Consider the following 14,752-nt stretch of genomic DNA (forward strand, 5'->3'; position numbering starts at 1 on the left):
AGAATGAGGCTGCAGCCAAACACAGAAAGGTGTTTTTGTCCAGATGAGCCCAGAGAAGAAACACGAGTGTTCACAGACATCAGAAGCTCAGAGAGGTGAAACATGAGGTTGGAGTCCTCGTCAGCATCCAGAAGAGCTGCTGTGAAACCCTGAGTACTCATGACAGACTCTGATGGCACAAACACATCATGATTCAAACAGAAAGACAAACATGGAGCTCCTGATCCTCCTGCATGAGAACAAGCTGACATGAGCGCTGTGTCTGAGAGTGTCTCCCTGTCACAGTGACAATAACACAGCTGCTGCTCACAGTCATTAAACTGACCTGAGGTCAGCTGTGCTCCTTACATATGAACCATGTGACCTCACATCAGTGCTGTGGATGACTGTAGTCATAGAAGAGTAGAGCTGTAGCAGGTGGTGTGAGGAGGAGGTGGTGTATTCTAGTTAACGCAGTACTGAAACACTCCAGCAGAGGGCGCTGTTAAGTCCTTATTGTAACACAGTTACTGTGTGCAGTTAGACTTCATACATAATCTGCACTTATTTCCATCAGACATGCTGTCAGTAAATCATTGGTTTCTATACATTTCTAAACACAAAACCTCTTCACACTTCTAATATGCACATTTACACAACTAAATGGCAGTATTGATGAAAAGAAACACATTCAACAAATCCATTTAAACCTTAAAACAAACAAAAGGAAGCATCTCTATGGACAAACAAACCCCTCCACTTGGTTTGACCTGCTGATGTCATGTGTGACATCAGCAGGACTTTAAAATGAGGAAATGCCGGGCGGGCGTTTCCCCACACCTGACCCTCATGAAGACTGGAAAGACAAACAAAGTAAGAACAAATGACTTAATCTGTAACATAATAAAATGTAAAGAAACATGTAACTGAGTATTCAGCTTCATTTGCAGAATGTTTGATTTGCCAGCAACTGAATGCTTCCACACACAAACCCGGCATAGTGAGTGAAGCAATGTTACTTAAGAAATAGCAAATCATAGCAAATACATAGAAACAGAATAATGTGTTTAATATGCAAAAGAAGAAGAAGAAGTAAACACATATGGGACAAATGGAGACCATTGCAGCTCATCCACTTTGTCACACAGTAACAGTATAACTGGAACACATTTGCAATTTAGATCCAATGTTTCTGAGAGAAATAAAAATTGATAGAGATATATGCATGTGTTATTATATTTATGTGTCCCAGATAATTGTTTTTCATTCAGTCATGGGACACCCACCCCTTCCTCCCAAGTTAACTGCAGCCAAAGCGAGCTAGTGGGGGTATTTAGACACTCACAACCAGTGGGGTAAAAAGAGCAACCAAGAAAGTGGCAGCCTGCACGGCCACAGATGTGCTGGAGGAGCTAGAAGCTCCACCCATGGAGAAACTCCTGGAGAACCTTGCTAAGCCTAACAGGGGACAGGTACTTCTGCCCAACCTGGCAGCCACAAAGTGAACTCATTTAGGTAAAGATAACCACATGCACCTAACCAGCCTGCACCAGCCTGACATTTCTTCCTCCTAAGTAAAAACCAATGGATGGATTGAACTTAGAGTCTCAGCTCAGTTTTCTATTTTGACCACCTACACCCCAAGATACTCTTTTAAAAAGTGTTGTTTTCAGATCCCTTTGAAGTTCATAAAGGGCCTGTTCATTTTCATTCAGATGTTTTATTACATAAATGTTACTGTTTTCTTTTGATTTATGCTCCCACTACACTGCACCTCTACAAACAACAATGCCACGGACTGTCAGCTGCTTTTACATGCTGTGAACATGAGTAGGTTTGATCAGAGTTTCAATTATCAAAGAAAAGACAAACTGAGCAAAAAGAAGGAAAAAAAGACCAACTTCTTCCCAACTGACAAGAAAAATACTCGTCATGTTTTCATAATAAAGGATCAGGCTCCCCATTTATGACAGCTTGGACCAATAATGTATGTTACACTGATGCTACTGTAGAGACAGGGTCAACATCTCTATTTAAATATAATTAATATGAATGTGGCAGGATGAATGTTATCCTTCGGTCCAACCCACTTTCAGCCTGGCCCATTAGGGGGCGCTGGTATAAATAGTGGCCATTTGAGTGTCTCTGCATCGCTTGCCTGTGATCTCCTTTTTGGTCACCTGACTTCCCCTCGGTGTGGTAGAGATCATTTGTGGGTTACTCCTTTGAAGTCTCCATCGCGGCTGGTCGTAGCTATAGAGGCCTCCTCTGAGCTATTCTGCTTACGTTCTGTGACCCGGCTTACTTGGTACGTAATCAACTTTTGTTACGCTCTCTGCCTTCTATTGTTCTTTTATAGTAATTATTTATTATGTTTCGCAGGAAGTGTGGGCCGTAGTTTTGCGCCAAGCTACGCGAACTGAAGTGCTGCTGTTTTGCCTTGCTGTGCTTTTACCGTCTGTTCCCGTTGTGAGATTTCTTTCCCTGCTGCTGTCAGCTTTTACAGTGGACGTCGGCGTGGACAACGGCCATATGCATGCCGGTTATCGGAGTCAGCTGGCGTGCATATTGATTGACTGTTAACTTGTTGTCGTGTGACGGCAAGTTGGAGCAGTACGGCGATTCCGTTTGCTCCAGATTTTAGAGTTTTATCCAGATTGTATGTTTTATTGCTTTTGATTTGTAGTTTGGATTTTCTGTTACACCACTGGTGGGAGGCCCTTTTTTTAGCTGTAGATCACCAGTGTGGTCCTGCAGTTGGGTTATCCCCCGGTGCTACACATTAGTTTGTTGTAATATATTAAAATTTTCTTTGTTTCTTTTATTCAGATGCGGAGTGCCGACGTGGAGGAGACTAGGGTGCCTTGGTGGTGGGATCCCTTGAGTGTACACACCTGCCTTGCTTAGTTTATTAGTGTGATAGTGTGTTGCACCTGTGTGTTGGTGTGTTTTCTTTCTTTAGTTGTGTGTGGCATCCCTGCCCCTCCACTGGTAAGCCTCAGCTCTGAATACTTTTTTTAAGCATATTTGTACTTGAATATTTATGATTGTGCTTTTATATGGTGTTTTAAATAATTATTAATAAATTATTTTGTTGATCATTGAACCTCGTCTCTGGATTGAGTATAGCGAACCTAAGTGCCTTTCTGGTGATTTAGTGTTACTTTCAGTATTCTCTGGGTGAAATTCCCAGGGTGGCGTTGACTTTTTAAAACTGCAAAGAGTATTTACTTTATATCCCAACCTCATCTCGCCACATACAAAACACAATAAAAGTTACACATGAATTATTCATTATTTTTACTATTGATAAAATTCATGTATACTAATCAAAGTTATACATGAGTAACGACATTATTAATAATGATTAATAATAATAATTCTAATGCCAACATGATGACTGTTCATAGCTCCTGCTTTGAAATACTGAACTTAAACATTGACCTGATGAAAGATCACAATTCACAGTGGCCCACTGTCAGAATCATTCTGAATATAAACTCATCGAGTTAATCTGAACCTTTCTCAAATGTGCTGTGAATAAATGCTGCTGCAAGCCACTGTGGAAAAGCTGTGTTATTATCATGGAAACATCTGTGACACAGAGGACGAGGACACAAAGGGACGACACGCAGAGGCTGTGTTAAAGTCAAAAATCCAAATCTTTAGTCCTAAACAGGCAGTGGTTACAAACAGGAAGACGAGCAGTCCATTAAACAGTCTACAGGGTCAAACATACAGAGAATTCAAACAGCTATTAAAAACAAATAACTGGACACTGAAAAACTTCAGTGATGTGTGAGGCACCAAAGGGAAGCAGCTGAGTATATTCAATGAATTATCTTCAAATACAAAGACAGAAACTCCTACAGGCAGCATGCAAACTGAGCAGGATACACAAAGATCAGAGATTACAAAAGAAATCAGAAAAGGATTTCAAACTTACTGAGAGCAAGGCCTCTGTTACAAATCTGTCTAATAGAAAAACATGCTGTACAGATACAATACGCTCAGTGTTCATGGTCATTTAAAAACTGGCTCTACCTGAACCACTTCAATATTTTATGAAGTCACTGAGTCGACCATTTCTACAGTTTGTTTCCTTCATTGCAGTTAGAGTGCGGCTGGTAAGGATGAAAACACACACAGAGCGTAAATTGTCTTTGTTAGTAACAAACGTCAGCAAAGAAAAGACAAAACACACAAACACTCTCATGATATTCATGAATCATTAGAAAGCATCCAAACATTCTGCTCGTGGACTTTTACAGTCTTATTTGCACTCGCTCATCTTCATAATCATCCTGATCAATACATGACAGGGGAGGCTTTGAGGTAGGCGGGGCTCTCTGCTGATGTCAGCATGAAAGGCAGGACCAGCGTCTGCCACATGTTGGTGAAACATCACAGTACACTGGCGTGGTTTCCTTTCCAGATGTTGGACGTTTGACACTTCAACGTTGAGGCCAACAAGAAGACACAGTTTTGGGTCGGGTTGCTGCAGGGTTTCTAACTGAGCAAAAGCAGAAGCACACAGACCAACAGGGATCAGATGCTGAGTGTTAGAGGAACATCTGTGCTGATCACTGAATGCTGCTGTGGTCTCTTGTTGAAGTTGGCTGGTGGGACAGTCTAATAGTGATATCCTGCCCATCGGAGGAACACTTTTAAAAACACATGCAATACTTTGTTTGTATTACAGTCACAGTTTATGTTATTTTTGTCCTTTAAAAGTGTTGCTGTACTATAAAGTCCTATAATTTGAGGCTAAAATGGCTCAGAGAGTCTCTCTCTCAGAGGATCTCCTTTGAAAGTGGAGACGGCTTTATCCGCTGATCCACGTCACTTTACCTGGATGTTTTCTTTGAAGCTGGATGAAGACTCCTCTCCCTCACTCCTGCTGCAGCTGTGTGGTCCAGTTGGCCTCTGAGGTCACAGTCAACATCTGTAGCAGAAGAGGGGAAATAAAAGTCCAGGTTACCAAAACTGGGAGCTTTTCCAAAATAGAGCGTAACTGGACTTTTTCAGCCTTACAGGCAGATAGTCGTCTGAAGCTGCAGCTTTTTCTTTTGAGCTTTTTCCAATCTCTGCTCTCGGCTTTCTTTGAGAACAGGTCTGCTTTCTTGGCATGGGTCTGTCTGCTGTTGGTGAAGAAACTAAATCCACATACTCGCTACTAAGATCTCCTCAAGTAGTCTCAACCAGATTACAGTTTAAGAGTAAATGTCTCCTGAGAGTTTCACCTTGGGGAGATGCTGTCTTGCTAACATGCAATCATGAGCATTAATCTATGAGGTGAAAAAGTCATTTTAAAAGCTCCAGCCACAAGTTTTATTTCATCTGTGTTTTGGTCAGAGTCCCATCAGACCTCCAGAATGGTGTCAGAGTGTTTTCTATCCACGTGATGAGCACAGGCCTCAGGTCCAGACCTCCACGGGCACCATAGCCTTTTTGGAGCTAATAGGTGCAAGAAGGTTTTGTTGGGATAGGAACTGAAGAGGAAACTGACGAGGAAGGCAAGGATCTTCTTCAGCTCCTCCGAGCCGGGACCTCTTTGTGTAGGCCAGCATTGGCCAGGTAGCCCTCCAGCATCGCTGGATGGCCGACAGTGGAAAACCTAGAGGAGTAGGAGAGAAACAGCAGCTTGGAGCATGTCTTTATACTGTTTAGTTTTTAGAGCCACAGACTTTCTTTTAACATCATTGTTCAGGATCTATGACTGATTATGTATTTATTGTATTCCTCCATGACTGTGTGACAGCAAGTGGAAAAAACCAGCTTCACCTTTGTTGATATGCTTGTAATTTTAATATTGATTAAATGGCCATGAAATAATAGAAAGCTCATATATGAAAATGTATTTTAAGAAATAAAATGTTAATCTGAGTACAAAGGAGTACACTCACCTTCTGGTAGATGGAGGTGTAGCGAGCGCTGGTGAACATCCAGGCCTCCTCGTAGAACTGATCACTGATTGGATCCAAAACATCGATGGAGGATCTGTGTAAGCGCTGAGGATCGTCCTGAGGGACAGAACAGAAGGAGAGTGAGACAAGTGAAGATATACTAAACAACACTGTGACATGAACTGAGCCACACACAGTTTGATTCACAGGTGATTGACACATTATTTGACCACGAGCAATCTTTTCTGGTTTGACGCCGTCTTTGTAGCCAGAAACCAGCTCTCTCCTCGGCTTCCTCCACTACACGCTTCCCCCACGCCAGTCTCCCCCGTCACTATAAAGGGGAGAGTCATGAGCTCCATCACCCTCACCTGTGCCGTCCAACGTCCCGCCAGCAGCCTCCACTGCAGCAGGCCAGAGACCACACCCCTGCCACAATAAGTAAAAGTATATCCTTGCTGTACCCTTAATGCTAAATGTGCTAAATTAACCGCTGCCTTTGCCCCTTTGGGATTATTCTTATGTCACTGGGATGTTGACCTTTGACCTTCACATTAGAGAGATGGGCAGACATAATTAGTGTATGAATTTTAAAGTAACAGGTAATAAAGAGAGTGCAGCAAATGTAGTCAGGTTTATTACTCTGTATCACACATGAGTGCCCGAGGGAGGCGGGGCTGACTGGGGAGACACAGGAAACAGAGAGACAGGGCTGACTTGACATGAAACGATGAAACGTGGGACACGGGAACAGAAACTAAACACAGGCTGAAATGAACACTGAGGGAGGGAGAACTAAGATTACTGAGAGCCTGATAAATAAGAAGAACAAAAAGCAAGAAAAACAAGAGTCAAAGAAAACCAAAAACACAAAGCATTGGGCCAGGACCCACTGCTGTGACATTTATATGTGATAAAAACATTAAAAACTGCTCAGATGTTGAAATCTTTCTACGTATACTTTAGGTTCAGCTCTCCAGCCTGGCATTTGGTTAAGCATGATTCAAACATTTGATTTTGTTTAACTGGTTTTAATTATAGTTACTTTTTGTGAACATTTGTTGCAGCATTTAAAAATACATCATTTATTTTCAAACTTTTATTTGATTTAGAGCATCATATTTGACCAACGTAAATGTTTTAATTTCATATAAAATAACTGAAACAGTGAACTAAATATCTGAAATCTTTCCTTCCTTAAAAGTTATAATCCTACTTAAGTTATAGTGCAAACGCTTAAGCAACAAATATACTTGATGCTAATTAATTAATATTTCCCTTTGATGTTGCAACTATGCGGTCACTTCTTTCTTTAAACAAAATAATATTTTCCAGTTACAGAAATCATAAAGTCCAAACTAAAGTGCTACTGTTGCTATATGCACTTTATATAAATCATGGATGATGGTCCTGACATGAAGGAAGAGAAAGTTACAGGTTGCATCCTTTGACTTTGTCTCCGTGCCTTTGGGCGATTTTCAGAAGGACAGATGTTTCTGTTCAATTCTTAAATCAATTTTTTCAAACACAAACACTATTTTAAAGCTTCTAGAGAGTAAAATATTAATGATAATTATAATAACAATAATAAAAACAAAAGCTCTCAGATCCATCAAACCAAGCAGCAGAAAGAACAATAACTGAAGAGAAAACTTTAACCTTGTAGACTTCATTATGTTCCAGCTGCTCTACAGACGCTGTGACCTCGAACTTAAGCAGGTCGTAAAGTATGTGCAGCTCAATAACTTCATAATCAGACCCTGTGGTATTTAGGCAGCAGAACAACTAAGAATAACAACTACAAATAATGTTTTTAGGTTTCTGTTGTACTGCAAGGTTCTGTACAGGAGAACCAAACCAAGAGCAAATATTACGTCTCATTTACACCTGAGCACGAAGAGCCATCAACATTTAGCAAATTGAATCATCTTTGTTTAGATGCAAGAAGAATCATATAGAAATGAAAAAGTAGAAATAGAAATCCAGAGCAAAGATATCCTCTAATTCAGCGTAGCACATGTGCAGCTGCTGCGATTCACGTAAGCATTCGGCTCGTCGCTGTTGCAGATTTTTCTCTCGCTGTTCTGGCTCACAGCGCTGCAAACACAAAAATAAATATCCCCAAAGGTGTGAAAGGGAGCTAATTAGTAAGAGTATTGTTACTCTCCGCAGGAGTAGTCCAGCAGTAGAAATCAGTCCAATAACAAGGTGTGTAACATCTAGCAGGGTGACAGAAAAACCCAGGGTAACTTCTAAGGACCTCAACGTCTCTCTCACATTGTGTTTTTTAAACATGCTTCCATTTGTCACTTCAGTCTTTACTCTGAAATACAGGAAGAGAAATCATGGCTGAAACAATTTCTCATGAAACCAGGGGTGTGGTCCAACAGTCAGTTTGGTGAGGAAGGTTCCTAACTGAGAGAAGTGACCCAGAAGTATCTGTGTAGCAGCCACAGTGAATCCAGATCATGAGCTTTATTAACTGATCAAAGTCTCTTCTTTCATCTTCTGTATCATTCAGTTTGCATTGGTAATGCCCATTATTGTAATGCTTTTTTAAGACCAGCAAAACTTTATTTCACTTTGGGTTAGCTGGGATAAGTGATGGATGGAGGGAATTTTACTTCAGCCACAGAAATCCTAAACAGGAAGGAGGAGCAGAGTTACAGTGGATCACTATCCAGCAGGGAAACAAGGTTTATTTCAATTTCTTGGCCATGAGTGAGATTTACTGAGTGGGCAAATTAGGGAGACGACACCATCAGATCCCGAGCCCTCCATGTGTTAATCAAGAGACGGCTGCTGTGCTACATCCATAAATAATGAATAAATTAGGAGCTAAAGCTGAAAGGACAGTTTATTTGTACCATCTTCACGTGAACACATTCAAGAACATCACAGATGAAGAAACATTAAAAACTTCCACACTACATAAAGCAAGAAAAATAGTTTTTCTTTCAGGTGGTTTCAGAAAAACAGAAACATCAAACATCTCCAAGACTCTCTTTGAAAGAACTAAAAACCTTTGTTCTCATGGTCCAATCATGAGTGAACTCCCCGATGAAGCCTTGTGTGCTAAAACATGTCAGAGTTTTAAAGGTTAAACATGAGTTTCCAAAACGTTTTGCTGGAGAACAATGAACTATTTGACTGAGTTTCAATCATTTACAGACGAGCAAAACCAGGACAGAGAAAAAAGGACAAAACTGACTCAGTAAAACAACAGAAAAGAAGATCCCATGTAGATCTGTATTATGTAGAAGTTCAGCCCAGCAACCAGTTCAGTTCAACACAAGTTTAAATGATTCTATCTGAACTCTGTGGAGCCTGATCTCAAGCTTTTTGAGTCTGACACAGAAACCAGAGGATCTTTCTGTGTCTTCAGATTCACTGTGATCCAGTGATGGGAGTGATTTCAGCCCTGAGTGATCGCGCTGATGTTTGCACAGAGCAGACAATGAGGTGAATGTTTGGGCACATTGGTAACAGTGAAACAGTTTATTAGTAACGTGGGATCGTTTGTGTGCAGAGTATGAACTGAGATTCCTGAAGCTCTTGTCACACTGGTCACAGCTGTAGTTTCCTTCCATGTGTGCACGTTCATGCCTGTTACGACTACCTGACCGTGAGAAGCTTCTCTCACAGTGTCTGCACTTGTGTGGTTTCTCTCCTGTGTGGACTCGTTTGTGTGATTTAAGCTCGCCTGCAGTGGTGAAGGATGACCCACACTGATCACAGAGGTGCTTTTTAACCCCACTGTGAATCAGTTCATGTTGTTTTAAATCACTTGATGTGGTGAAGCTTCTCCCACATTCTTTGCAGTATTTCAGTTTGTCTCCAGTGTGTCTACGTTGATGTGTTTTAAGGGCAGCTTGCCGACTCAAAGTTTTTCCACAGAGGTCACAATGAAAGTCTTTCCCACCACCACAGTGATGACAGGGTTGAGAACTGGATCCATCTGTGCCGCTCTGCTTCTAAACAAAGACACAAAGACAGTGTAAGTCAGTCCTTCAACATTTGTATCCTGAACGTCGCCTGAAATAAAGAGCATCTCTGCAGACGTCCAACTACATTTGACTGTTTCAGTTAACACACTCAGTTTACTGGGCTGCAATAACTACAATACTACCACCATAATACTACAGTAATACTAAAATCATAACTGAAAGGAAAATCTGAATAATCACTCAGAGCTGCTTTTCCATGCAGTAGAATTGCTAACATGCTAACACAGTTTAATGAGCAGAGTTGTTCCAAACAGTCAGGCTAAAATGACAAGATAACAATATAAATACATACCTCACAGTAGCTGCACTTGTAGAGTCTCTTTCTGGTGTGGATCTGTTGGTGTTGTCTCAAGTGACGTGGAGATTTAAAAGTCTTCTCACACAGGTCACATTGATAAGGTCTCTCCTCAGTGTGGGTAAACATGTGTCGTTGTAAGTCTGTGTGAGTTATAAACTCTTTGCCACACTGTTCACAGCAGTACACATCATGTCTGTTGTGAATGCGTAGGTGTGTATTTCGGCTCCCTCTCTGGCTGAAAGTTTTTCCACAGATGTCACAGCTGTATGCCTTAATTCCAGAGTGGGTAACTAGATGCCTCTGTAAGTGGCTACTGTGAGTAAAAGCTCTGCCACACTGATCACAGCTGTATGGCTTAATTCCAGAGTGGGTAACTAGATGACTCTGTAAGTGGCTACTTTGAGTAAAAGCTCTGCCACACTGATCACAGCTGTACGCTTTAACTCCACTGTGGATGAGTTGGTGTTTTTTTAGGTAACCCTTCCTGGAAAAAGAATTTCCACACAAGTCACAGCTGAACGGTCTCTCTCCAGTGTGGATGACCTGATGCTGTTTTAGTTTAGCCCTCACAGTAAAACCCTTCCCACACTCGTCACAGCTGTATGGCTTAATTCCAGAGTGGGTAACTAGATGCCTCTGTAAGTTGCTACTGTGAGTAAAAGCTCTGCCACACTGATCACAGCTGTACGCTTTAACTCCACTGTGGATGAGTTGGTGTTGTTTTAGGTGACCCTTCAAGGAAAAAGACTTTCCACACAAGTCACAGCTGAACGGTCTCTCTCCAGTGTGGATGACCTGATGCCGTTTTAGTTTAGCCCTCAGAGTAAAACCCTTCCCACACTCGTCACAGGTGTGTTTTTTCTCTCCCTTTCTTCTGTGAGGTTTGTCGGCCTCCTGAGAGCGCTGACTTCTGGCTCCATGTTGGTCCTGCAGTGACAGAGATACAAACAGAGGCAGTGAGTGAAATGCAGTCGTGGAACAAACTCAACCTTCAAACTCCATTAACACTAGTTTTAAACCTGAAGGTGGAGCGTGGCACCAAACACCTTAAAGGTCTCTTATCCCCACCTGCTGGTAGTTCTAACACATTACATCCAACCTGCTGTTAAAGATAATTCATGACTGTTCAAACACTAAAATCATGCACACACACACACACACACACACACACACACACACACACACACACACACACACACACACACACACACACACATTATTTTATAATTTAGATTATTTTGTTGTTTCCTATTACATATTTCTATAATTTGTATAGATTTATACAGAATTATTCAGTGATAATAAATCCTATGTTTGTTTATTCTAAAGGAACCCCGTTAGCTTCCACAACAGATGTTGCTCGTCTTCCGTCAAATACTCACATAAAATATTACACAATAAAGTGGATTCAAGATATCCACACAATTTCACTCTTACATCCACAGTGAGGTTTCACAATTGTTCAAATATAAGCAATCAATAATAATAATAATAATATCAATAACATTGAGGCACATTACACAAATTTCAAAAACAAATCATGTCTTACAATATTTACAACAACTAAAAGCTCTGTAAATCGGCTTTTAAGTGTTCATTGAAGTTTTGAATAATTCTCTAATTTTTTAAGGCAACTTATTCCACTTAAAAGTTGCTCTAAATGTAACAGTTTTACAAAACGTTACTTAACTCGAGCATTTACTAAATTGCAGCTTGTTGAAAACTGTGTAATATGATGATGTATTTCATCTGGATACTGCAGCTGAGCAGAATAAATGTGGTGTGTTTAACAGAATTGCTTTCTTTAGAACTACAAGTAAGCCATAGAATATTTTAGCCTGTACAGGAAGCCAAGAAAGGTTATTATGCATTTTATCAATATTAGTATAGTATGAACATCTTCACACTAATCTGGACGCCTTATTCTGGACTAACTGAAGTCTGTTAAGATCTGTCTTATTAGCTGCTGACCAAATGATTGAACAATACTCCAGATGAGACATTACTAGTGCATTAATGACATCTTTCATAATGAAGAAGTGATACACAAAGAGCATTTCATAGCCATAGCTATGCCTTGTCGGCAGAGTTATGTGACATTAGTGATGTTTGTACTTTCAGCGTTAACTTGCTTTTAAAGCCTTTAAAATATACGCCGTTCAATAGTCGACCTTAATCTGACAGAGAATGTGATGATTTTGTGGATAATTAAAGTCAGTCATATATCCACAAACACAACAAGCTGAAAGTCAGTGATGCTGCTCGGTTTGCAGTCCTGAACATCACGGCACAAGCAGGATCCACTGCACTGTTAATGTTAGCTGTGTTATATTGCTGCCTCTGTTCGGTGGTGTCGAGCCAAACGTACTTTAACGTGTGTTTGAACGAGCTGACGGTTCACTCGTTAAGCTGAAAGAAAGATGCTTTAATCACAGCAGTCACACATGTGTCCACTGCACCATCTGGAACTCTTCTTGTTTACACTCGTAATAACACAAACACTAAATCCTGCTTCTCTGGTGCTGTTGTGTAGCAGTGTGTACACCTGAGACTGTCACCTGTCTGTCTGTCCTGCACTCTCTCTCTGTTTCTTTCTCTCTGATTGTGGAATAAAAGTATGAACATGTGTTTATAAGTTACACTTGTGTTTGAATCCTGCAGCTTATCACACATTTGATTTCCATGTGTGACGACTGCAAGTGTCCAGAGTGAAGACAGACTGAGGGAGCCACTGCTGCACATCATCTGTGAGGCTTTGCACCCCTGATGATCCACCAGGACAAACTCAGCAGTGTGTGAGGAAGAGGAGGAGGAAGACCCAGCAGCACAGAAATGAAGCCCAACAATCATGTTTCACAGTCCTGTGGTCTCAGCCTCAGATACTCATCAAATCACACAGAGCTCATGTAGAAACAAATGAACTAAATATGTTCTCCTTCATTTCTGTCAAACAAAGCTGTATGAAACGTTTCCAGCTGTTAGTATCATGGTTGCTAGGCAACCTGGGCAGCGCGACGGAGGCTAGACGTCCCATTTCACGAGCCTACGAGCCTCGCACTTCGGCCTTAGCGGTCTTTGAGTACGCGGCCCTTGAGGACTTTAAAGCTGCAGAACCTGAATCGGGATACAGCCATGATGATCTCCAGCCTCGTGCTCGCCAACATTCTCACCTGAGTTAAGAAGACGATCACTGAAATGGTCTCAGCAGGTCCTTTGATGACAGCAATGAAATGCAGTGGTAAGGCTTTTTGGGGATTAAGTTCGTTTTCATGGCAAAGAAGGACGATGCAGTTCATCTGATCACTCCTCATAACATTCTGGAGTGCAGGCAAAATGCTATTATAAAAACTTAAGCAGCAACTTCTCCAGGTTCCAATATTTATGCAATTCTCAAACCTTTTGGCCACGACTGTATAACCTCTTCTGAAGTTTAGTGGATATTATACATGGTTATGCTCAGGATGTGTCGGCCAGTTTCCACTGGAAACGCCTTTTGGTTAAACTGTCAGCGAGGAATTTGCATTTGCACTGTTACATTTTTATATAACTTTAATGCACATAAACAACAGCTGCTTGTTTCAGTGAAAATACATTGATGGGTTTTTAATAAAGTTGTGCAGCTGTAAAGTATTTTGTCTGGTGTCAATTCTATCGTCAGCTACATCGTTATGGCAAATGTTCAAATGTATATGGTGATAAATATCTTTGGTCATATGGTCCTGCTCTGTCTGTCACCTTCTGTGTTGAGCTCATTGTTTCCTCTGTAGTGGCTGAGCTGAGTCCAAGTAGCTGAAAATGTTCCTCTGCTGCTCCGTCAGACTCTCCTCCTCCTGCTGATCAGCTGGGACACAAAACAGATCTTTGTTAGGCTCCACACTGCACTGAAGAGTCAAAGTGTCTCATATGTTCATCTGACAAGTAAAAGAACACATTTTTGTTTCCCGAGGTGGGCAACTTGTTGGAAACAAACACAAAAGCTTTGAGCACTGATACCTGCCATTGCTGCCATTGAAAGATGCAACGCCAGCAATGTGGATTGTCAAGACTCAAACCAATCATCAAGCAAAGACAACAGGGATCATTTGTTTCTGTTTATTTAGCATTCACAGCATTTGTAGTTGCCTTCTGTGCAGGGGAAGTCCACGCACACTGTGTGGTACCGCCATCCGCAGAAGGTGCATTCAACCTCTGTAAGAGAAACGAGGTTGTCTGAGACTGAAATGATATTAACTAAAGAAGTGGTGATTTGTAAAACTTCAAGTGTATGATAAGGTGAAAACAAATACACAACTGCATGTCATGTAGTTGAAGGTTTTTTTCTTTTGGAAGACCGGAAAACACTGAAAGTTATAAATTAGTCCTTTATTTATCCAGGTAAAAAAAAATCTCATTGAGATTAAAAATCTCATTTCCAAGAGAGACCTGGCGTCATGGCAACACAAGTCACATACCACACAGGTATATAACATTTAAAACAAACACAATATCCCAACATGTGTAACAAATGTATTGTGCTTGAAACAAATTCAGAATAGGTGATAAAGCAGCTGCACATGTGTGTC

General features: G+C 41.0%; 1 protein-coding gene across 4 annotated transcripts; it reads right to left on the minus strand.

The window, feature by feature from the left end:
- Positions 1-3,622: 3,622 nt before the first annotated feature.
- Positions 3,623-14,188, minus strand: LOC308399011 (phospholipase D1-like). Of its 4 annotated transcripts, none has more exons than XR_013972055.1 (5): positions 13,926-14,188; positions 5,886-6,002; positions 5,014-5,596; positions 4,831-4,924; positions 3,623-4,492 (listed from the first exon to the last, which is right to left on the minus strand). XR_013972055.1 is itself a non-coding variant. In XM_080885937.1 (5 exons), exons 1-4 carry the CDS (start codon positions 13,941-13,943, stop codon positions 4,871-4,873), a joined length of 438 nt encoding a protein of 145 aa, XP_080742063.1. In that variant the 5' UTR covers positions 13,944-14,183; the 3' UTR covers positions 3,623-4,488; positions 4,831-4,870. The 4 variants fall into 4 exon arrangements, 2 of the variants coding, with proteins under 2 accessions (XP_080742063.1, XP_080742062.1); XM_080885937.1 differs by having other exon boundaries at positions 3,623-4,488; positions 5,348-5,596; positions 13,926-14,183; XM_080885936.1 differs by having other exon boundaries at positions 5,348-5,596; positions 13,926-14,175.
- Between the last annotated feature and the right edge of the window lie 564 nt (positions 14,189-14,752).

Source organism: Rhamphochromis sp. 'chilingali' (genome assembly GCF_963969265.1).
Source record: "Rhamphochromis sp. 'chilingali' genome assembly, chromosome: 1".
Lineage (NCBI taxonomy): Eukaryota > Metazoa > Chordata > Actinopteri > Cichliformes > Cichlidae > Rhamphochromis > Rhamphochromis sp. 'chilingali'.

Coding starts and splice junctions, on each gene's coding strand:
- LOC308399011 (XM_080885937.1), bottom strand. Junction 5,597..5,885: donor ACACCTCCATCTACCAGAAG/GTGAGTGTACTC, acceptor CTACTCCTCTAG/GTTTTCCACTGTCGGCCATC. Junction 4,925..5,347: donor ACTCTGACACCATTCTGGAG/GTCTGATGGGAC, acceptor CTTCTGCTACAG/ATGTTGACTGTGACCTCAGA.